Genomic DNA, 22,993 nt, shown 5'->3' on the forward strand with positions numbered 1-22,993 from the left:
ACGGAGGTTGTGATTTCTGTGTAATAAAAATATACCAATAAGTGCTACAGAAAATGTATGTCCCATTCAAATGTGGCCAAACTGAACAAAAAAAAAACAAGCAATTTTATTTTACCTTTCTGTGACACTTTGGGGCCTATGAATCATTTCCCAATAAGAAGGTATAAATTTTTGAGTCTCAGTTTGAACTAAATGTACTATTCTCAACAGTAAATGTATCTTGCTGACAGATTAAGAAGAAAAAATTCAAAAAATGCAACATGATACGCATACATTTTACAATTACCAAAAGTTGATAAACTATCTATCTATCTATCTATCTATCTATCTATCTATCTATCTATCTATCTATCTATCTATCTATCTATCTATCTATCTATCTATCTATCTATCTCAAGTCGAATAAATAGTGTTACTAGACAATTAAAAAGCAAATGTAGAAAATCAAAAGTATGATGAAATGATAAAAATATTTGCAGTGTTGTAAAAGTGAGACTTCTATGCAGTGACTGTGAAAAGAAGGATAAAGCCTTCATTTATATGTAACTAAGTTGGTTTGTCAAATGACTCCAAAGACACTGAAATCAGCTGATTATTTTCCAGCTTCTAAGAAACAGCAGTGAAGCACATATAGAATAACTGAGTCACTCCATAGAGGATCAAACGTTTTATTTATATTAGAAAATAGTTTGGACCCAGAAGGATCACAGCTGGAAGATGAACCTGGTACCAACATAAGGTGAAAATGAGACATTTAATTTGTTGTAGCTTGTTTTGATGAATGATTTCTGAATATTTATCCTAAATGCGCTTTTATAAGTATTTTCAATTGAATAAGTTTGCTTGCATGTTTCTATGTGTCACAGAAATTAAACTTTTGGAGTTTTGCTGTTGAGACTATGATATATCCCATGATACTGATGCTCAAAGTTGGTTACAGGAACAAAAATTAGATTATGGTTTTAGAGTAGATGTAACATTGATCTGGTTGTAGTTTCCAACAGAGCTCACATGTGTTTTTCAGGAAGAAAACAAAGTGATGTGCTTAGAGAGCCTGTAACTCTGAAAATATCCATAGTATGAAGATACAATTGTACATGATTTCATGGAATACACTGAAGTTATACTAGCAATCAAGTGAGAGGACCTGATCGATTTTTCATTGAATGATCCAACTATTTTTCTTGTTCTATTTTACTATTTGTATGCTAATTGCTACATTTATTCGCAAGCTGTTTAAGTGTTGGTCTACCTAAATATCAGAAAATCTGTAGTAAAGACAGTGAATTGATTTACACACTTTTCATGAATTCACTCAGCGTGAAATGGGAGTTGAAGCTCCAGAAAAGTTGTGTTGTAGTAGTTGGTTATGTTGAAGTGCTGACATCACATTACAGTTGTTATTAAGCGCTTTTCTAACTGACAGATCTTTTCCACGCGCTCCTGGAGGCGGGGCACATGCGCACTGGCCGCTGCTCCCTCCGTCCCTCCATAGACGATCTGTGCGGCTCTGTAGTATTTGCTCTGGAGAAAAGCTCCTCTCCGTTGGCTGCTATGACCGATCTACCGGACCGCACTTTCTGTATTCAGCATTGACCGCTGCCTCGGAAAAAAAGAAAACACTTCTTGCGGCGTTTTTTGGCAACCGTACATTCAACATACCGTCGTTTATGGTAGCATTCCCGCGACTTTTTAATCGTAGCTGCTGGCCTCCGGGGCTAGCTGGCTAGCCGAGCGGTGACAGAGTGGAGCCAGCTGGTCGGACACACACAGGGACGTTAGCAAACAAGCTAATTAGCAGGAGAGACTGAGCCTGGATTACTGTGTTTAATCAAAGACAGCGCAGCTTTGCGGCTTTACTCACTGCGGCAAAAATGAAGATAACTGTGGATTTCGAGGAGTGTTTGAAGGACTCCCCACGGTTCAGGTGAGTGTTGACAGCTGGGCTTTTTTTTGTCCCGTTTAGTTTTCATTTAATTTTCACGGGGGGAAAGTATCCAGCTAGCTGCTTGCTAACCCAATCACTCGTAAGTAGCTAGCTGTTTGTTGGCTGCCACTTTTCTATTTTTGTCCCTTAAGAAAGCTGGGCCCAGCCGGGAAGGCTGCTGGTGGGGCAAGAAACCAAACAAACTCACTGAGCGGTGTGGTGAACACAAATGTACAGGGGAAGGCTGCTCCAGTGCCTGTTTTCTGTATATGAATTATGTAAAAAAGGACACTATATTATATATGAATGCAGGAAATTACAGTCTTTGCTTGTAGCCTTAACTGCCATGATACTGTATAGTCCTGTGTCCTTTACTGTCGCCTAAATATTTTTATTTTTCAATTTTGCACCTCACATCAATCTACACGTTATTTACCTAGAATCCTACATTATTTTCAGCAGGACACAGGACCTGCAGCTAAAGATTTTCTCCTTCACCAATTAGTATGCGTACTAGTTTCTTTCACCTTAAATGTTAATTTTTTTTTTAAAAAAGGAAAAAGCCTTCACAATTTCCCAAAGCCCAAATTGACATATTGCTCCTGTTTTTCAACCAGCAATCCACAACTCAACTTCATTTAATACTGAATACAAATTAAACTCTTGTTTAGGAATCTAAAATAAGTGAATTTAGTGCCTTTCTGCTTATAGGATGTAATCATCAAAATTCTTACCAAAGCTCTTTTTTGCTGACTGACTGATTGTTTCAGTTTTCCCACCAGCTAGGACATCCTAAAACTCACCATCAGCATTGGTCAGGTGGTTGGTGTTCATGTGATGTATTCCTGACAGTATTGTCATTTGTGACATCTGCTCTCACAACCTCTTTTTTTTTCTTATTCAGTTTAACTTTTTACTTAGTCAAGCCGAAAAGTTGTGTAAAATGGGATGTTTGTCTTCGACTCCCTTATTGCATTTTCCCGTTTTGAGAAAGCATCTCCCTCCTTCCTCCTTCAGCCCCCACACTCTGCTGCTGCAACATCCTCTCTCACACGCAAACGAGGAACAGATGTTAGAAAGTTGTTTGCAGAAGAGTAGGACTTTTTTTTTAATATATCAGAGCACATCCTTCAGGATCATATTTAAGGGGGCTGAACAAACGGAAACATCTCAGTCAGTTGTGATACTTGGGGTTGAGTGATTTTACACTCCATAGCATGAATACCTTCTCTGCTGTGAATTTGTAGCCAAGTCGCTTAACTGGTCCGTTGTTTACGTGTATTTCTTTAAAAGCGTGGCAGGTGGTTGGTATGCTTGGTGTTGTTTGAACATGCTGTCTCGTGTGTGAAACGTTTATTTCCACTTTTCATCATTCACTATCATCGTACAGAAGCTCACTTTCAGTAGATGGGAGGTAACGGAGGGCTGAAACGCTGCAGATAGTGTGAAGTTGTCCATATCAGAGATGTACAGTTTTTATTCAAAAGTAGGAAACTGCTTCAGACTGATGCTGTGGTGAACATTTATTGTTTCCTTGACACTGATACCTTGAACCAATGTTTTTCAGTTTATATATGACATATCAGTGTGGATTTTCAGTAGTACTTGAATTGACGCATTCTTTCCTATTGAATCATTTGTATACAAGACCTCCCTGTTTTTGATATTAGTAAATACAAAGCATGCTGTTATTGGGCTGCTCCAAACCCTTTATTAAATTTGGAAAATTTCAAACATAAATATCAACTTTGTAGACGTAATGGACATGCCAACTGTTGTCTTTCTATTAAGAGAGCGAAGGCTGTAACTCGATAAACAGACCCTGCACTGCTGGCCCAGATGTTCTCATTTAATTAGACCTGCTCTGTGGTTGTGTGCACATGTTCCATGACTGACATTTCTCTGACATCCTGTAGCTTCGCTGCACCTGTTAGAAATAACAGATTTATTTCCTCACTGTCATTGGCGCATAAAGTTTGGTGACGCCACTTATTTTTTTTCCTTCAAAAAAGCCTATGTGCAGTGACAAATATGTAAAGTATTGGTGAGATTGTTGTAACCAATTTGTTGATCTGTTTTCTGGCAAAAATGCAGCATGTCTCAGTTTACTGTAATAGTAGACTGAATATGTTAAAGTTTTGTGATGTTGGTCAGACTAAATGAGACGTAATTGCACAGTAGGTTAAATTTGTCACTTTTTGCCACTTTTTTGTCAATGGGATAAAACTTAATAGATACATTGAATTGAATTGTGGTCAGAAGTTGAGCTCAGCATATAGCTCCATCTCTGTCTATATTTTAGCGACCTTTAGCCTTTGGGAGTGTCATCTGTCAACACTTCCGGACTTAAACTCCACTATAGATTCATAACTGGTTCGTAGTTATCAGACGCTGTTGCAGCAGAGTTTTCCACTTCGGCCACCACAGTTTTACTCTCATTTTTCCAACCCCCACTCGTTTTGTTTGGCCAGAGAAGACGACAGCGGGAGAGAAAGAGAGAATGGATGAAAACATGGAATATACACCAGTATAGCGCAGATCTCACTTGCCCAACATCTGTTTCCATTTTGGTGTTTGCTTTCAACTTGGTGCCAGAGAATATGGAGCCCCCAAATGTAGAGAGGGTTGTTTTTAAGTGGTAATTTGGCACATCCCGCATTTTTTTTTTTTAACTCTCATCCTCATTTTAGTTGGGGAAACTGTCTTTGGTCATAAACCATGCTTTTAGCCCAGAGGAGACAATGCACTAGTGCAAAAATTATGTATTTTTGGCAGTAAACCCTCGTAGCCTAGTTTCCACTTGAGAATAGACATTGGACTTGGCCTCGAGAGCTTTCCTGGCTCCTCTTCAAGTATGATAGTTGAAAATTCCCTTCAGAGTGCTGTGGCTTTTCTCCCCACATGTATAAGAACAAATGTTTTACATATTTTATATGTCTTTCCATCCTGCAGGGTCTCCAAGAAAGCCAGCATCTGTAATGTGATTTTCGTACTACGTTAGCTATGTGTTGTTTGTATTGGTAGCTTATGAGCCGTAATAAAGATGCTGTTGTTTTGGACTAAATCTCCATCCAGCTGAGCAAAACATCTGTGAAGCTAAAGTGTAACCGTATCCAGCTCTAAATAGAGCACACAAGGAAGCATAGCATTAAGAGACTGGTGTAGGATGGATATATTTTCAAATCTAGTAGACATTAACTGCCCTGAAGTGAGATAATTTCTGTAATTAGCAGCAGCGTTTCTCCCTTGTCTTAATCATTATATCATGATTGTACACACCCCATTGGTTTTGCTGATTCTGAGCTTGGCAGAGTGCCATCCTGTGCAGTCACTGGTCCAGTGTCGTCTGTTACAGTTTCCCCTGAGTCACCGACAGCAGCTGTAGAGTCAACATAGCACTGACTGACTTCTCTTCCACTGAACTCAGAGCCTAACAACAAGTGCTCATACTGCCATACACCCTGATTAGTTTCCCATGGGAGCCCAGTTGAAGGCTTATTAGCATGCTGGGCTTGTTGTAGTTTGATTTAATTGAGCTGTGGTACATTTCATTTTAGTGGTGATAAATTAAGACAATTAACAGTTAATGTAATGTGATGACTGTGTATATAGCTATAGCAGCACAGTTTTATTTCATTAAGTACGGGGCCACAAATAACATAAACCCAACTTGACGTGCATTAACTTTCAAATGGAGCAGCGTCAACTTAAAGAAAATGTCATTTATTTTCAATTTGAAGTTGATAAAAGTAGCTATATTGATGAGTCAATGTGCAGAAAATTAGTCACCTATTTTGATCATTTGTTAAATTTACATCTACAAAAAAACAATTTCTACAAAATAAGAATTTTGTGGATTTGTCTGCTTTATATTAATTATTTATCTTCTGAATCCTCTGAAATGTTTTGAGTTGCGAGGAGACTTTTTTTTTTTTCAGATTTCTCACATTTACATCCAAAATTGCTAATCAGTCAATTGAATATAAATTTTGTAGAGTAATCAATAATTAAATATACATAGTTGTGGCCCTTGTTTATAGCCATCCGTGTATTTACTGCTGTGAGTAAAACTGCGAAAGCATTACACATTAGCCCTGTCAGTCACATTCACTCCTTAACCTTTGCTGTAGAAACTCTCACCCACTCCTCATTCTGCTTACGTCCTTCCTGCAACTTGTGTCAGACATGGAAAGACTGAGGATGTACTCTAATTGCACAACTGGCCTTAATTAATCATTACAACATCAAGCAGAATTTCCCAAAGCTTGTAAGCGTTTATCTTTAAGTCATGACTTCATCTTGTCGATGTTGTTGAAGCCTGTGCATCTAATGGTGGGATTTACCGCAGCAGGACCCCCTCTATGTCCCCACTGAGCCACTCTAACAATTACAGGATCTACGTCATGGCACTGAAGCTCACCCCATTCTTCACGTTTCCATCCACAGTAGCAGATTCAACGTGTTGAATTGTTTGCCTCCACCAACTGTTTTACCGTCCAGTGGAATGAACCCCTGTCGTGTCCATTGGTCAGTTTTTGTGACGGGTCGAAAAACAGCAAAGCAAACGCCACATGTTCTCTTCTTCCTATATCTTAAAATGTTGTCAGTGACAGAACCACCAAAGGGAAGAAGAAGAGATGGCAAAACACTCCAGGACACTATAGAAAATCTAATTAGAAAACATCAAAGGAGAGTTGTACTGCAGAGTTGCTCAACTGTCAGTCGTATCTGAATTGGATTAGTTATAGTAATTTTGAAGTAAGCCTGCTTCGGGCTAAGTCTGAAGTTTGCAGCTGTGTTATTTGGAAAATACAAATACAGGATTGGGCTCAATATTAAGTTATGCAGTTTGGAACTAAACAGTTTCAATCTGCCACTAATAATTATTGTCATCGTTACTTTATCTGTCCATCAGTCCTGTAATGAATCCATGTTAAAAAAAAGATGTGAGAAATGCCATTTAGAATTAATGTCTTCATTTTGCTTCCAGTTTATTACCTACTGTCAAAAAACCCACCTGATTAGTTTGATGTTTTTGCTAGGAAAGGGCAGATTCATTCATTCATTCATTCATTCATTCATTCATTCATTCATTCACTCTCTTAATCAGTTATTCAGTTCTTAATAGCATCAGCATCATAACAGTTAGCTGTACAGATTAGAAGCTGTATTATACCAAATTTCCAGCCAAATCAGGCAATCACAGAGTGCATCTCTATCAAAAAAAGTCGTCCAATTAGAAGCAAACTAAAAATATGTGAGGAGCAGATGGACTTTGAGTGTCTGCTTGTGTCTTTGAAGTGCTGAGGCCTGTGCCACGGGCCCATAGAAGACTCTATTGTGCTGGCAGCTTGGATGACAAACCTGTTCAACTACCTCACTTCTGCATGCAGAGTGCACCCAGGCTGCTGGATGGCTGCCAACAGCCACACAGAGCTCCAGAAGCGACACTCTCGGTTTAGTTTGGTCACTGAATCACTGCAGAAGAATGAGGTATCTTCGTTTTTATAGAAGATATTACATCTTTGATTAGTGCTCGTAGAATGTGGGCAAGTAGCACAAAAAGAATGCTAAATTTGTGTTTGTTTCTGTTGGTTGTTGGCAGTGTAAGAGTTTTTGTCATCCACTGCTAAAATAACACAATTTTACATGAATGTTTACTCAAAGTAACTGCATCAACTTGATCCATATTTTAACAATATAGAAACTAAAGACTATCAGGATAACATTGGAAGCTCATTCCGATATCAAAGCACAATAGATTTTATGAAGGAGAAAGTAAGTTTGTGGTTGTGCAATGCTGGTATGCTGATATAAAAATGTAAATAAGAGAATGAGAAAATGTGCTGTGATGGCATAAGATATTGACATTTATTGTGATTTTGTTAGCTTATTATAGAGCAGAACTGACAACCTTTAATGGTATCATAACAAATGGTATCTACTTACTAGACTATTATAATCCTGGCAGACGATTTCCCTCTTGATGTACAGAGCTGTAAAACCTCTGTCTGGCCTATACTGTGGATCAGCGTCCTTTTGCGTGCTCTTGGCCAGCATCAAGAGAACTAGGACCCAAACATTCCCCCAGTGATGCTGAATTGGCCTCTTTCTCAGTGATGTGGTTTACAAGGCAGGCTTTTTTCTGCAGTCTTCTTCATGGGCTGCAGTCTCTTTTACACCACACGTCTCTCTTTATTTAGCCACGGCTTCACCCTCACACCCAAACAGCACTTAAACCAGGATGTCTTAGTTCCCTAATTTATATTGTTTCATGTAGTTAAAAAGGTAGTAATCATATGTTCCTGTTTCCTTTTACTTTTCTGCTGGAATTTATTCGTACCGGCATAGCTTTTTTTCACAGAGGGAGAGTCTTCTCTTAGCTGTTAAGGTCAACAAATGTGGTGGATATGATTTTTCTTGGTGCCGAATGAGGAAAACCAGACATTGTGTAATTTTGGCAAATGTACTTGGAGTTCTCATGAACTCTGGATCATTTACTATCATGATACAGTTTCTTTGACAGTTTAGTGGGAGTATAAACACAGAAAGCAGGGGTTAAAAAATCCTTCAAATAATTAAGATGTTCTTTGACATAGTACTAAGAAAATGCTCTATGACCACAAATTGGGTGTCTTTGGGCTGCTGTTGAGGTGAAACAAGCAATTTACAGATGTCACCTTGGGTTCTGAATTGTGTTGTTATAAGAACAATACCCCAACACACAGTGATTTGCATTTTGACAGCCAGGTATTCTGAAAATAATAAATGATAAAGAAAAACCAACATGTAATAAGCTGAAACTGAAATAGAGCAGTGGTTCAATCTCGGTGGCCCACCACAAACTACAGGAACACCTATGAATATGATGAAAATGTTACTGTAGTTTGCAGATCTTTTGGTTTGCAATCTGGAGCCCCGTTGACAGTACGTTGCCATCAAACACACAGTGCAAGTCAGTCCAAAGCTTCTCTTTATAGGGTCCACATCTAATTTAATAGTCTAACTGAATGAAACTGCTATTTATATATATAGGATGGAAAATAGTATTCTCTTGTTTGAAACACCCCAACACATCCACGTTCCAAAGCAAAAGATATACCAAATATGCTACCCGCCACCTGAGAGAATTGTGATATCAAATGCCATTTGTTGTTTGGAATTCCTTGTGGTGAGATTATTTCCTCAATAGATCCTCTTGTCGACAGTCCGTTTTCTTGTCTGGTTAGACAGCAGCAGCTGCTTCTTCTTTTTCCGTCTTTGGAGCCAGATATCAGATGTTTTGCCAGGAAGCACAATGCCTGCATCACTTGTGCTGTCTCCTTATCACCCAGTCCGTGTTACGCGTCATATGGGCTGCTTCGAGATTCAAGCTTATAGATGCCAAAGTGCAATATTGATAACATTGTATGTTGAAAATGTGGAGTATCAGAGTGTTGTAGAAAGCCAAGGGTTTCCAGATTTATTCCTTGAATTCTTAAGTACTCAGACCTGAAATGGGTTTCCTTGAAGAATTGTGTGATGGTTAATGCTCCTATTTTCTGAGGCATTCAGCTGTCTGAGAGTGTTCAGATAGTCTCTTATCTGACTGGCAGGATCCTGAAGGGGCTTTTTCTCAGCAATCAGAAGACTTCCACACTTTCTTTATTTCTGTACTTCCCCAAAATTGTTACTCAATATACTTAATAGTCAGCTCTTACTGTAAACTTCTATATTTGCTGGTTAAAAAAAAAACAAACTATTTCACTAGCAGGTCAGTGATATTGCACTTTAGTAAGTCCTAATGTGTGTGCAGCATATATTGCCTAAGTATAGACAGCATAAAGCCTGTAGGAACAACCGTATCACTGCTATTTCCTGCACTCTTCATGATTATAAGTTTTGAGAACTTTGTAAAAGCAAGGCAAAAGGAAAGCAAGTGATTTTTTTAAAAATACGTGTGCTTCATTGTTTGAACTTGCTGTGTAAATACTGATGCAAGAATGCCCTTGTTTGACCTCCAGAGTCACAACAGGCTCTGATACAAGTTGAACTTTTTAATCTTGATTGAAGATAAAAAGTGAACTGATAGGCCACATATTAAACTGCATAGATGCAGCCTTGTAAAACAGTTTGGTCAATTCATACTTGATTGATGCAGTTGAAGAAGTACTGTATGTGTTAGGAAAGTTTATTTGTACTGTGCCTTTCCACATTAAGCTAGTACAAAGTGCTTTACATTAAACAAAAGTTGTTAAGACAAGATATAAAAGAAACACTAAGCAATATAAGAAGAAAGTATGAAAAGATGCATAAATTTGATTTAAGAAGAGTAAAAAAAAAAAAGAAAAAATGGACATATTAAACTGGAGAATATAAATTCCAATGTAGTGCACTGTGGCGTTTATAAGCTCTCTCATTTCACATAACTGCCACATATTATGAGTAGTCATATCTACTTGCTCTTTGCTCAGACAGTCCTGGGTGAAGGCCCAACAGTGTCTGTCCTAATCCTACAAGTTATAGGCAATTGATGATCTACCAACTTTCACTGCTTTTTCAAAAATCTTTAGAAGAGAAATTAGGACACCCGAAATGTCAAGTTTGTGTCACGCTGTGAGTTTTTGCATACTGTTATAAACCCCACAATAATCCTTGGGCCCCATTTGGGAACCATCTGCTGAAACCAGCGATTCAGTTTGGCATCGGCCACCAATGGAAAGAGTGTTGCTCAGCAGTCAGTATATCAGTCTCAGTTCAAATGCATGTCCGAGGAGTGTTGTCAGTGTTTCTCTGAGGTTCTGAAGTTCTTTGTCTTCTCACCGTTCATTTATACTTTGCATATACTGCATGCTTCCTGAGAAAAAGAGATGTGTGTGTTGGAATTAAAAGTCTGTCCCTTGTTCTCTCCTGCTTTCTTGCTGTGCTCATTTTCCACATTCAGATTGGACACACTCCAAGGTCAGAGCTGTGAGGCAATAGCCCAGATTTTCATTTTGCTAGCACCCCTCCTTTTCTGATCCTCTGTCAGCACTTTCGCAAGTTCACCCAACAGGCTCAGGTTTCAAGATTAGAAGGAAATGATCTTGTTCTTGTGGTTGCATAGAAAGCCAGAGTGACAGACTGTCTGACAAATGATTTGAGTTTGATCTTCAAGGCTTATTTTTCTATACCATTATTTCCAGGATTCACCTGACCTTTTCCAGGCCAGCCTGCCTTCAAGTCAATCATGTTTAATGTATTTCATGTGTGAGAGTTGGCTGCTAAATGTAACCTGCTGCTTTTCCCTGAGCGGGGAGGTCAAGTGTCTGTTATAATGTAAGATTTGGCAGATCCGGCAGAGATATCAGATAACTTAAGATCATCTGATCACTTTTATTTGAGGGATCAGCAATATATTCATGTGTTGGGATAATATTAATCTAATAATTGATTCTGTTTTGTTTTTTAAGGGTTAAGGAAAGGCTAATTTAGGTCATGTTTTTATCCGTCTTTCTAGTTGCTGGTAGTGTTGGTGAGTCGGTGATTAGGGTTTCTGCTCACTACTTTTGTACTCACATCTCTAGCAGCCACATGCTTAGTGTTTAAATATAGAAATGTATAAGAATAGGTCTAATCCTCTTGAAGTCAGACACTAAAGCCTGTCAGCAGAACAGTCATGATTCTGGGTGATTCATCAAAGAAATTAAGTTTGCCTGTAGCAACGAGCAAACAGCGCTGGTACCGTGTTCTTTAGCTTTTGACCAGGGTTAATGTCTGTGTGAAAGAGGCAAGCTTCTTTATTGCTTCTGACCCTGTTTCTGCCCTCCTGTCTACTGGAGTCCTCAGCTCACTCTGCTTTGTTTGGGTTGCTGTCAAAATCTCATAAAAAAGAGCACTATGCTGCTGCCAAGCTGAAAGCCTTTCACTTAGATGTGGCTTGTTGAATTATGAAGTGTATTATGAAGATATAAAGCAATTAATAAAGGCATGCTGCCTCATGTTGTTTAGGTTTAGGTTTGTATGTATTATTTAACGTATATGAAATGAGTAAAGTTTTTTTGCTGTATAATGCATTCTGCAAAGCAAAACACATTCTCAGAGGGACTGGTACTTAACACATTTAGCTGAATAAGGCTTATGTCAGTTTGTGAAGACTCAAGAATTTGGTTTTGGCATCCCTACAATTTCACTTGCAGAGTAATGGATTTGCTGCTTCGATGAGACTTTTTTTTTTTTTTTAATGAATTAGGCTTGCCAACAGACTATTAACTTCTCAGTGAAGCACAGCAGGCAACTTCAGGTCTGTTTCAGTTGACAATTTTGTGTGTAAGGACTGGGTTTTGCTTGAAAAAAGTAAATCCTAAATGTGCCAATACAGTGTCTGAGATTGAGTATGCAGGATAAATATGTTCATAGATGTGAACATGATTGCTTAAAAAGCAAGGGTGCAAGAAGAAATATGTCATAAAAACAGTGGAATCCCTTAAATAAAAATCTGTGGAAATCATTGAAAGTATGTGTAAAATAATGTTATTTTATATGATTTTAAAACAGTAAAGCACTGTGGGCAACTTACTTTTATTAAAAATACAAATTTTTGATGTATATGTGGTGTGCAGTTTTTGCTTTTAGTTTTTTTTTAAACAGTCAGCATGAAAATTACCAAAGATGATGATTTTATTAGATATTATCGCTATGCAATTTCACAGAACAGGAAAATTTTGTGAACAGACAGTTAAATCATTTACTATTTTCAACAATCATGTAGGCATATACATATTTTTACTTTTAATAACTGAAAAATTTGTGCATCTTTGGCTGATTAATTTACTATAAAATAGTGTGATTTTGCTGTTCAAAAGAATTAATTACCATGAACTTACTTATTTATTTCTATGACTTGCTAGCTATTATCTCTAATTTACCTAAACAGAGAAAATCTATAAAAACAAAAACAAAAAAACAGGAAATTTCTCAGAAAATTACAGTTAAAAGCTGTCAAAAAACCAAGTTTTTTTTTTAAGAGTGCAGCATCTCTTGGCTGGCTCAGTCGGCTCTTTGTTTTTCTCTGAGAGTGACCAGATGTTGACAGCTGTCAGTTTGAGACCATATGGAAGAAGAAACAGCTGCAGGGGGTTTAGGTAATGCCGTCCGCTGCTACTGCAGGGTGACACTCTTAATCCCTGTGCTTCACACTGACACATGGCACACTCACAGCACTGAATGAGAATTTGAATTTTTCCTTGAATAGAGGAATTACTTTTATGTTTGAGCGTTACACTAATCTGCTGTGATTTACACTGAGGGCAGCCACATAATAGGCCTGAAATCTGGATAATTAGTTTTACAAGGAACAAATAGAGAGGATGAGAGTTCCAGCTGCATTATTAGACGTAAACCAGGCTAGTGTCACTATTGTCTAAAACATAAATTTTCTCTGTGGTGATTATTACTACAAAATGGTCAGAAGTGTAAAACATGCATTACCGAAAGTCATATCTGCGCTGTAGGACATTCCTGATGCTTCGGAGCTCACGGAGCAGAGCAGAGCACAGCACAGCACAGCACAGCACAGCAACAAATATTGTCTTCTCTACCTTAGTCTTTCAGTATTTTAGTCTCCTAAGGGCTTTTGAATGTATTTTTCTCGAAAAGACTATGGTTTGTGGTTAGCCAGTGCAACTCCAGGGCAGACTTTAGGGGCTTAGTGCAGTGTTATAAATTCTTGTCCAGTGTCCAATTCTTACAAGATTGTTGAACACAAGCTACCTAAGTGTTGTACGGACTAGTTAAAGTCTGTGTTTCTGGAACTTCTCTGCAGATCTGTGTTCTTTAGTAGTGTAAAGACTCATATCCATATAATCCTATTAGTAGTGGTGGCATTTGTGTCGTTTTCGTCCTCTCTTCCACGTATAAGTGCATGCTGTACTGTCGTACACAGAAATGTTTTAATCAGCCACTTCTCTGTCTTCACTGCACTGAAGTGATTCTACAGTCACAAATCAAACTGAATAGATTAACATCAAAGATAGCAGACATTAATTCACACAGCTTGTGCTGGGATGAGGCATTTGAGTTTCTTCTTCTTCTGAAGCTTGAAGACTGTTGATCCTGTGGAGAACCGAGCTGTGCCTTGTCACGTTTCACAGGGCAGAGTGCCAGACCTGATTCCAGTCATGCGGCGTGAACCAAAATGGCAGCTCTCAGTTTGGCTGCCTCTAACGGTGTGTGTGTCTGCACATGCTTGTGTCAGTTCACTCCAACTGTGTAATATCATGCAGTACAGTTGTAGTTTTCACAAGCTGTAATTGTGGAATTTGTTAATGGTGGTGAAATTTAAGTGTTAAATAGAATGAAGTATTATATGTGTCTGAAAATGACGAACGCTGAAGATTTCTCATCTGGAGGAACGTCTGCAGCGTCTGCAAAGGCTGACTCCTTTACTGCATCATTGAGATTTGAATTCAAATTAGAGATACAACATTTAATTAATCACTTAATTAGTCACCTATTAGATCAACTGCCAACCATTTTAGCTATAGAGGAGTTGGTTTGAGGGTTTTTGTTTTGAAGAAATACAGGGAAAATTCTCTATTTCTACCTCTTTAAATGTGAATATTTTATGGTTTATTTCCTCATCCATGACATCAAACTGAATAACTTTGGGCTATGGAAACAATACATTTGAGGACGTCTTAATTGGGCTTTGGGAACCACTGATGAACATTTGTCACCTTTATTTATGCTTTTTATAGACCAAACCACTAATTAGTTAATCAAATAATAATCAGCAGTCTAATTAACAATGAAAATAAGTTAATTCTAACCCTTTCTTGCAGGGCATCCTTTATGTTATTCCTGCCTCTCTTTAGCTGCCTCGATAATAAAGGTCAAACTGTCTGTCATTGTGGTTCTCTTGAGCTTTGATTGCATAAGAAGTGTATTGCTTCCCTTCTGCTGTAGATCACTCTGAATTCCTGTAAGATAGAACATTAATGTTGGAGCCTGTTAAATTAGCATTATTAGAAGAAAACTACTGTCTTAGTTCTATTTTTAAATAGATTTGACAAGTTTATATACAGTGAACAGGGTGGTGAAGTCGAACTCTTAATGTGACAAAGATGGAAAACCAAACTGGAAGTGAGTCCATGTGTATTACATCAGGATTTCCCTTCTGTGTCTCTCTCTCTCAGTTTCACTGTTCATGCTTCTGAATATCAATTAAGTTGAAAGTGTTGAGTCATGGTTGTGCATGATTTCAAGCCTTTGTGTTTTCTGTCCTCACAGAGCCACCATAGAGGAAGTGGAGGGGGATGTGTGTGAGTTGGAATCCAAACTCGACAAAGTGAGTACCACCCATGAAAAACATTGCTTAATTGTTCCTTTGCTCCACTGTGTGAACTGGCAGCTTCAAACACCATCCTGTAAGGTGTAGATTTGTCTCTGGCTTTGTCCCCACCAGATTCCCTGGCAGTTTGCCTTTTGAGTAAATATAGACACTGAGTATCTGAAATATGTGGATGTTACTGTGCTTGTATATGAAGTATCAGACCTTATACAGAGCTGCATGTGCTGTAATCTGACATTTTAGATGCATAATTCTCAGCATGATGACTCAGTGTTTCCGCTGTACCAGAGAGTTTGAGCGGATTTCATCTCATTTTACCACTGACACTGGCAAAAGTAAACGCTAACCGTCAAATGATGGTTTACCCATGTCTGATGATTCCATTGTTGGAGCCTTTTTGCCAAGAAGCCTGTGATATTTTTTGTTGTAACAGTCACACTTTGTTGATCAAAATCAGAAATGTGAAAAACAGTGTGAAAATGCTATCTGCTTTGGCCAAGAACAGTTCAATGGAAAAAGTGGGTGCCACAATACTCCATATGGTCAGATTTTTTTTTGCCAAGATTAGAGATTTAGGTTGCAGACACAGATTCCAGTTTTTGCATTTGGGCTATGAGATTTCTTTTAACATAAGTATTGCAGTTAATTATCCACATATATTTTAATAATGATGATGACGTGTAGTTGTGTTACTTTTTTATTATTATTTTCACTGTGCATTGAACAGAGAATTATGGACATGAACCCAGAATGCATTTTAAGCATTCAATAGTAAGACTTCTATGTTTTCAGCAAAATATTGTTTTGATACTTTTATTACAGCAGAATGTATTATCTAGTCCCTTTCTGTCTTAAATGTGTCAAACTGCTGCTTTGAGAGTAACATTTGCAGGGCTGTATGCTTAGCTTTTTCACCAGGAGCACAGGTGCTCCTAAATGAAAAAATTTAGGAGCACAGAAAAAAATGTAGGAGCACTATGAATTTTCACTATGAATCGCACAATTTTATTATTAACATTCACACAACAAGCCAAGCAGTAGGCTCAGTTATTTAACACAGAGAACATCCCTGTCCCACATCTTTTTGTATTCAAGTCGTCCTGGCACGCTTGGCTGAGTTCATCCAGTGGTCCACTGCAGGACTTGGATCAAAGTCCTCAAGCCATGGCCCCTCCAAGCTGATCCTTGTGAGGTCTTCAGTGGTGGTCAAATAAATGGATGCAGTTCTAACAGTGACATTGCACAAACAAAGCTTCTCCCACAAAATAGATTATCATCCCTCACCAGTGTCAGATACATCAGCTTCATTGGTCCTCAGGACTTTGTGAACTAATAAACCAATGTATTTTTTTACAGATGGACATCTATACGACATCCGTCACAAGGAAACACCAAAGCCCATGTTTAGAGAGTGTGTGTGTGTGTGTGTGTGCTTATTTTGTCAATAGTTTGCAAAGAATTATGTTTGATTTTGTTCTCATAAAAGGAGGTGTACATATATATGTGTATTTTGTAATTAGTTTGTAAAGAATTATTGATTTTGTTCTCACCAAAGAAAACAAAACTTTCACCAATGTGGCTTCCTTTCATTTGGAGTGGGATTGGTCTACTGACTTCTTTCTTTTGTCATATTTTCCATTATCACTCAGATGGCGTTGTGTTACATTTTTCCAATTTCCAAGCAAAAAACTTGGTGGAAGCCACCATGTACACAAGACCTTATACAACAGCAGCAGAGGTGCAGATGTTGTAGCTGAGAAAGTTTGAAGGTTGTCACTTCTTGCATCCCCAAAATAATAGGGGAGTCAGATTTTGTTAAGTGGCCCAACACAATCTGACTCCAGATTTTATTTCATATCATACAATCTGCACAGTTAACTCAACCTGCATATTTCTGTTTAAGTCCTAGTTTTGAAATAGTTTCTCTGTTCTTAATCTGCCATACTGTGATCATTTAGCCCCTTATGTATTATTCTGTTCTTACAGACTGTAATTTACTAGGTTTATTTTTTTTTAAACTTGTGATTTGGTGTTTTAGCTTTTGTAGCAAATAATTTCCCAGGTGTGGGATTAAAGAAATTCAATTCTATTATATTGTTAACTGGCCCAATAAAAATAAAAACAATAACAAATGACTTTATACTTAAGAACTATACTTATATTAAAGACTTTATACATAAATACCAGACATATTTTGATGCCATATCTTGCATTCGTAGGGGAGTCTGATTATAGGTGCGGAATGCATAGATTGTGTTAACTGATGACAATTTTAGTTCAGTTATTACTTCATAGTATTCAAACTGTTGACATGCTTAATTTAGTGTCATTTGCATTGTTATAATTTAGACAGACACAGTATTTGGTTATTTCAAGTTAATGTGTTCATAAAAGCTAAAGACAAAAATAGGAGTCTGTCGCTTTAAGAAAGTGCCGCGATCTGTGTGATGTTTGGTACTGTCGAGAGGAGCTCACGGTTTTTCTGACCATGTCGTGTTGTAGCGTGCGGATGTGAAAAAAAAGTTGTTGAAGAAGAAGGAGTAGGCTATGACTTTTAGTTTGATCCACTTTGTATGGATTAATTTTAGGAGCAAATGCAAATGATAGGGTTGACATCTGTACTCGCACGCGTGCTCCCTTTTTATTTTTTCTACTCGCACCGATCTATTTTTAGGCGCATATGCGAGTGAAACGCTCGCACCGTACAGCCCTGATTTGTACGTCTTATTTATTGCTTCAGACCCTATTATGCTTTTAGTGAAATAAAAACTAGAACTGTAGAGTTTCTTTTTGGTATTTTAGTAAATGGAAAAACTAAACTGTTCAAATACTGCTCTCCTTTAGATTTCCTAGCAAACGTGCTCAGCAAATGAATTTTTAGATTTAAGCCAATGGTGTAGCATCAGTGAACACAATGTAATGGATTACTGTCTTTGAAGAGTCCCCAGTTTAGGTGTGTGATTTTCTGCCGTTACCTTTTTCTTGGACATGCACTCAGCAAGACATGGTTTGTCTTTGAGGTGTTTCCTTTAAGTTCCAGCTTTTATTCTTGTAGTATTTGCATAATAGACCTTCATTCTGTTCAGTGTCATGCTTAGTGAAGCTGCAGTGCTTCACTAACCCACACAGCTTATATTTTCTGCCTTCTCCTTTTTCTACAGCACTGGGTTTATTTTTACTGTACATGTCAGCCATTATAGTTAACTAAACTGCTAGCACTGATAAGGCATGCACATTGCATGTGTGAATGCATGTCAACGTACAGATCCAGAGCCCATGTTGACAATTATTGGTTAATACATTTTTAAAATTATAGGAAAGGTAAGGCAGCTTCAGCATGTTCTCATCTTGTATAGTATGCTGAAGATGATGATCTTTTGCATTTTCATTCTCATAGTTTTACATCTGTGATGTGGTTAGCTGAAGATTAGTACTAGTCCTGAGTGTGTCTTGGCTTCTTTTTGTTTTTCTTCACAGTAAGTAACTGCTAGTGTTCACATGGGAACCTCTCTTTGCAACGCCAATAAATTCTTGCCTATTGGGTTTTTTCACGCAGATGCTTCAGATTACATTCTCATTCCCAGCAAACTGCATTGCAGTTGATCTCACCCACAGTGTTCACATTTACAAACCAAAGTAATAAACCAACCAAATGAAGTATGGTTAATCGGTGGATGATGGCAAACCGGACCCTCTTCTCAATGGATCCCTGCAGAGTTGAAAGTATGTTCACTCGCTGAGAGCTTGGAAAAGTCCAGTTCATTGTTCCTGGACTTAGTCTTACATAGTCCCACCCTCCTCCTCACCCCACCTCTGTGACTCAGCCCCGGCCTCACTTCCCTTCTTGCTGTGGAGAGGAAGGATCTGCCAGAGAGTGGGTGTGTTTGTGTGCATGTGTATGACTGTGATAGTGTACGAATGTGTTCGTGTTAACTTGGGTGGAGTCGTGCCCAAAGAGACCAGAGTTCTGCTTTCTCGTGGAGCTTCTACCTGCCTGACCGGCACACATACAGTCATGTTGAATCAAAAGTAAACACACGTTAAATTGTCATTATTATCCCCCGCCTCCACGAAGTGGAAAAGGGGGATATAGGTTTGGCGTCCGTCCGTCCGTCCGTCCGTCCGTGCGTCCAACACGAAGGGGACAGCTTTTCTCGGAAACTATTACAGCTAGGGTTATGAAATTTAGTGTGTAGCTTCACACCATGGACACCTTGATCAAGTTTGAAAATGAGACCTGTGCGATAATATTTAAGAGTTATGGCCCTTGATCACTATTTTGGATATAGACTCATAGACATCAAATGTGGCGGGGGATATTGATGACTATGTCGTCTTGTTAAATCTGCTCTCATAAAGGCTATTTTCAAAAAAAAAAGAAGGTGCATAAACAGGCTGGAAACTGTATTAGTGGTTGTCTGGTGTCTTACAGTTGACCATGTTTGACTGTGGTTCAGTTCCTTTGAAGCTAAATAATCCTTCAGTGGTCTCTGTTTTGAACTTTAGAAATTTGAGCGAGAGAGAAATGGAAAACCCATATGGCTACTTGAAAGATTGCTGAACTACTTTCTGAAAAATTATTTACTGATCACACAAGTAAACAAAAAATAGGCATATACTGAAATGAAAATAAAATGTTGTCAGAGTAAGCAGTAAACTGCAACTGCCTCTGCATTCAACAGAGCGCACAGGTGAGCAGTAGAAGTTTAGTGAAATCATATTTGAAATGAGTCAGCTTTAAGTTTGAAATCCCGATTTGCATGGTCTGAACCAAAAAAGTTACAAAAGGTTTTAATGTATACTAAAAATCTTATGAATATATTAAACCAGCAACATAATGCGTGTGATAAGAGTGGCTGCTACAACTAAAACTAAACATTTTATGCAAATGTAGAGGAAACCCACCCCTGATGGTGAGAAGTGGATGTTAACAGATGTGCAAAAATGTTCAGATAAAGGACTCCACACTGTCTAGTAAAACTTTCACTGTCTAGTAAAACTTTCACTGTGGTAGCTGCTGAGTTGCTGATCGTCACCAGGCGTAAACTAACCGTGACGTCACCCGTTGGTTTCAACGCCGAGAAAATGAAGCCCGGATTTTGCTACTTCCTGGTCGCCGTTTTGGATTTTTTGGAGCTAGTGACGTAAAAAGCGTCATCAAACAGGCTGGACCGGAGAGCAACTAGGGGCAGGATTGGCTGAGGACTCTCTTATCCCGCCCACGTTTTACCGCAGAGGCTTCTGTTGCTGTCCATCAAGTATAGCCACGCCCCCTGGCTCCGCCAACTTTAACGATTTATTTAAAATTTAGTATTGATTTATTTTAAGATCGGCCACCTGATCTCTCATTTTGACCATGAAAACTAACGGGAAAAAAATCCTGAGCTGTAGAACATCAGTCTATCAAATTTTATTTTTTCCAAAAATGAATTGGGGTCTATGGAGAAAAAGCTTTTTGGAGCCAACCCTAGCGGACGGTGGGATATTGCAAGTTTTTGACACTTCCGGGTTGGCTTTAATTCTGGAGCCAGATGCTACGTCCACTATATATATAGTCTATGATCGTCACGCATATATCAGACACTTTGAAAGTTCCATCTTGCTTTCTTACCTTTGCTACTGAGACAATTATACATTTGGGACTAAAATAACTTGTTTTTGATATAAAAAAAAAACAACACATTTTTTAAATGAACTACCACTATTTCAGTGGCTGAATTATCTAGAGTAGTTATGTAATCTGTGACTGGGAAAAAAAAATACTTGATTTTCTTTCTTAACTGATTCTAATCCATGATTCACTTGCTTTTTTTTTTTGTGCAAAATACCGTATCCATTGTTTAAAAAGGTCTATCCAGCACAAGGATTAAGCAATTTGTATTTCATCAGCTTTTAATTAATTGACTTTTGATCATGCACCAATCAGCAAAAGAACTGCTTAGAATTTACATTTTTAGTTGGTGTTTCGTTGCCTTGGCTGCAGATGCATGTTGAGGCTCTGTATCATCTTCCTGTGTGGGAGCTGATGGAGAACTGCCAGAGTTTGTCGTGAGTTTACGTAACCTGGAATTATCTTTGCCCCCAATGAGTCAGAAGGGAAAAAAAGTGCCTGTTGTTAATTACAAAGAAACTGAGTAAGAACTACACATCTTATATTTTAGAGCACTTTGCTGTCAATCTCCAGGTTCTTCCAAGTGTATGATTCCTGGCTATATTTTTAGCAGCACACCTCTGCTGTTTTTAATAAGAGAGAATGCCCTGAAGAAATGACCGGCACCGTTTCTAGTTTCTGTTCACTCAAGTGTTATCTTCCTTTAAAGCATTTCTTCATTGCTGTCTTTTCTGCCAGTTAATATTTGCCTCTTCTTTGTTCTCTCTCCTCTACTAGTTGGTGAAATTGTGTATTGGGATGATTGATGCTGGAAAAGCCTACAATGCAGCGAACAAGCAGTTTGTTAATGGGATCCGGGAGCTTGCCCAGCAGTCCACCAAAGATGAGGTCATCGAGGTAAACAAAAAGTAATCTTACTTGATCTGACCCTCAGAGAGCGCTCGTCATTAGTACTGTCAGTGTTTTTTGTTTGTTTCTGCTTTTGCCTGTGCAGGCCTCCTTAAACATTCTGTTAAACTATTATAATCTCTAAATATTAATAAGATAAAGAAACTTAAGTGCTTGAATCTCTACAGAGTAAAACTCTAATTGACTTCTTTGTAGCTCACAGATGTGAATCCCAGATGAGCACTTCCTCTCTGCTTTGTTGTCTTTCTTGAGCATAGTGGGGGTTTTTTTTAATCGTTGATGACATTACCAGATTAATCTAAGTTTTAAAAAGAAAAACAAAAGAGGGCTAGTAAAACCTTGTACTGTCCACTGGGTCTTGCAGAGGTCAGATGTTTTGTTTTCTCATATGAATTTTGCATGGCTCGCCAAGCACTTCCTCTCGGCCTTTGTGTATTTTGTTCACTGCAACTCCCTTAGGTTTGAACTGCAACCGCTGGCGTGTTTGGAGAGAGTAACTTAGCCAAAGGAATTCTTTCCTGAAGTGCCATTGTTTCTGCAAAAAGACCAGTGTTTACTTTCAGACATACCTGAAAAGCTTATGCTTGTGGTATAGCATGCAACAGAAATTAGCATTTTATACCATTTGTGCAACTTTGTTTTAACATTTTACCATAGGCCTTGTATTATAGTTTGCCCTGTGCTGTTTTGTTAGTCTTCATTACGAATACATGAGCATGCTTTCTGTCTCTCTCTGTCTCTGCCTGCCCGCCTGCCTTCCTGACTGTCCTCCTTTTCTCTCCACAGTCCAGCCTCACAAAGTTTGCCGAGAGTTTGCAGGAGATGATCAACTATCACACGGTATGCTGTCACTGCCATGTGAAAGCGGATGTATTCTCATAATTTTTTCCGCTTGACAGCTGGGTGATGACAAATCCCAGATGGGCCAATGGTCTGGAGAAGTTTTTTTTTTCTTTTTTCTTTTTCTTTTTTACTGTCAGAAGTTTAATTTACTGCTGGGAAAGACAGAAACAGAGTACTAAGCAGAGCAGAGATAATGTGTCTATAAGAGGAGTGCTGGTTTAGGAAGCAGAAAATGGTCAAGAAACTTAGTCTGGTAGTGAGCATTTGTAGTTTAATATGAAAAAAGCAACACAATAAGCAGCTTGTAGGTGGGATTTCATATGATTGGTAGAACTATGAAGCAGGGTGCTGCTGAAAACATGCCCGCCTGTGCAGCAAACACTACCCTGCATAA

General features: G+C 38.4%; 1 protein-coding gene across 6 annotated transcripts in view; it reads left to right on the forward strand.

The window, feature by feature from the left end:
- Window positions 1-1,475: 1,475 nt before the first annotated feature.
- Window positions 1,476-22,993, forward strand: part of LOC110951587 (arf-GAP with coiled-coil, ANK repeat and PH domain-containing protein 2) — a 55,906-nt gene continuing 34,388 nt past the window's right edge. For all 6 annotated transcript variants that reach the window (XR_007941349.1, XR_007941350.1, XM_022194726.2 and 3 more), the window contains exons 1-4: window positions 1,476-1,927; window positions 15,176-15,233; window positions 21,625-21,744; window positions 22,543-22,596. Coding sequence is in view for 4 of the 6 variants with exons in the window: in XM_022194726.2 (XP_022050418.1) it covers window positions 1,875-1,927; window positions 15,176-15,233; window positions 21,625-21,744; window positions 22,543-22,596 (285 nt within the window). In the remaining 2 variants the exon portion in view is untranslated. The remainder of the gene's footprint in view (window positions 1,928-15,175; window positions 15,234-21,624; window positions 21,745-22,542; window positions 22,597-22,993) is intronic.

The sequence above is a fragment of the Acanthochromis polyacanthus genome, chromosome 4 (genome assembly GCF_021347895.1).
Source record: "Acanthochromis polyacanthus isolate Apoly-LR-REF ecotype Palm Island chromosome 4, KAUST_Apoly_ChrSc, whole genome shotgun sequence".
Classification (NCBI taxonomy): Eukaryota; Metazoa; Chordata; class Actinopteri; family Pomacentridae; genus Acanthochromis; species Acanthochromis polyacanthus.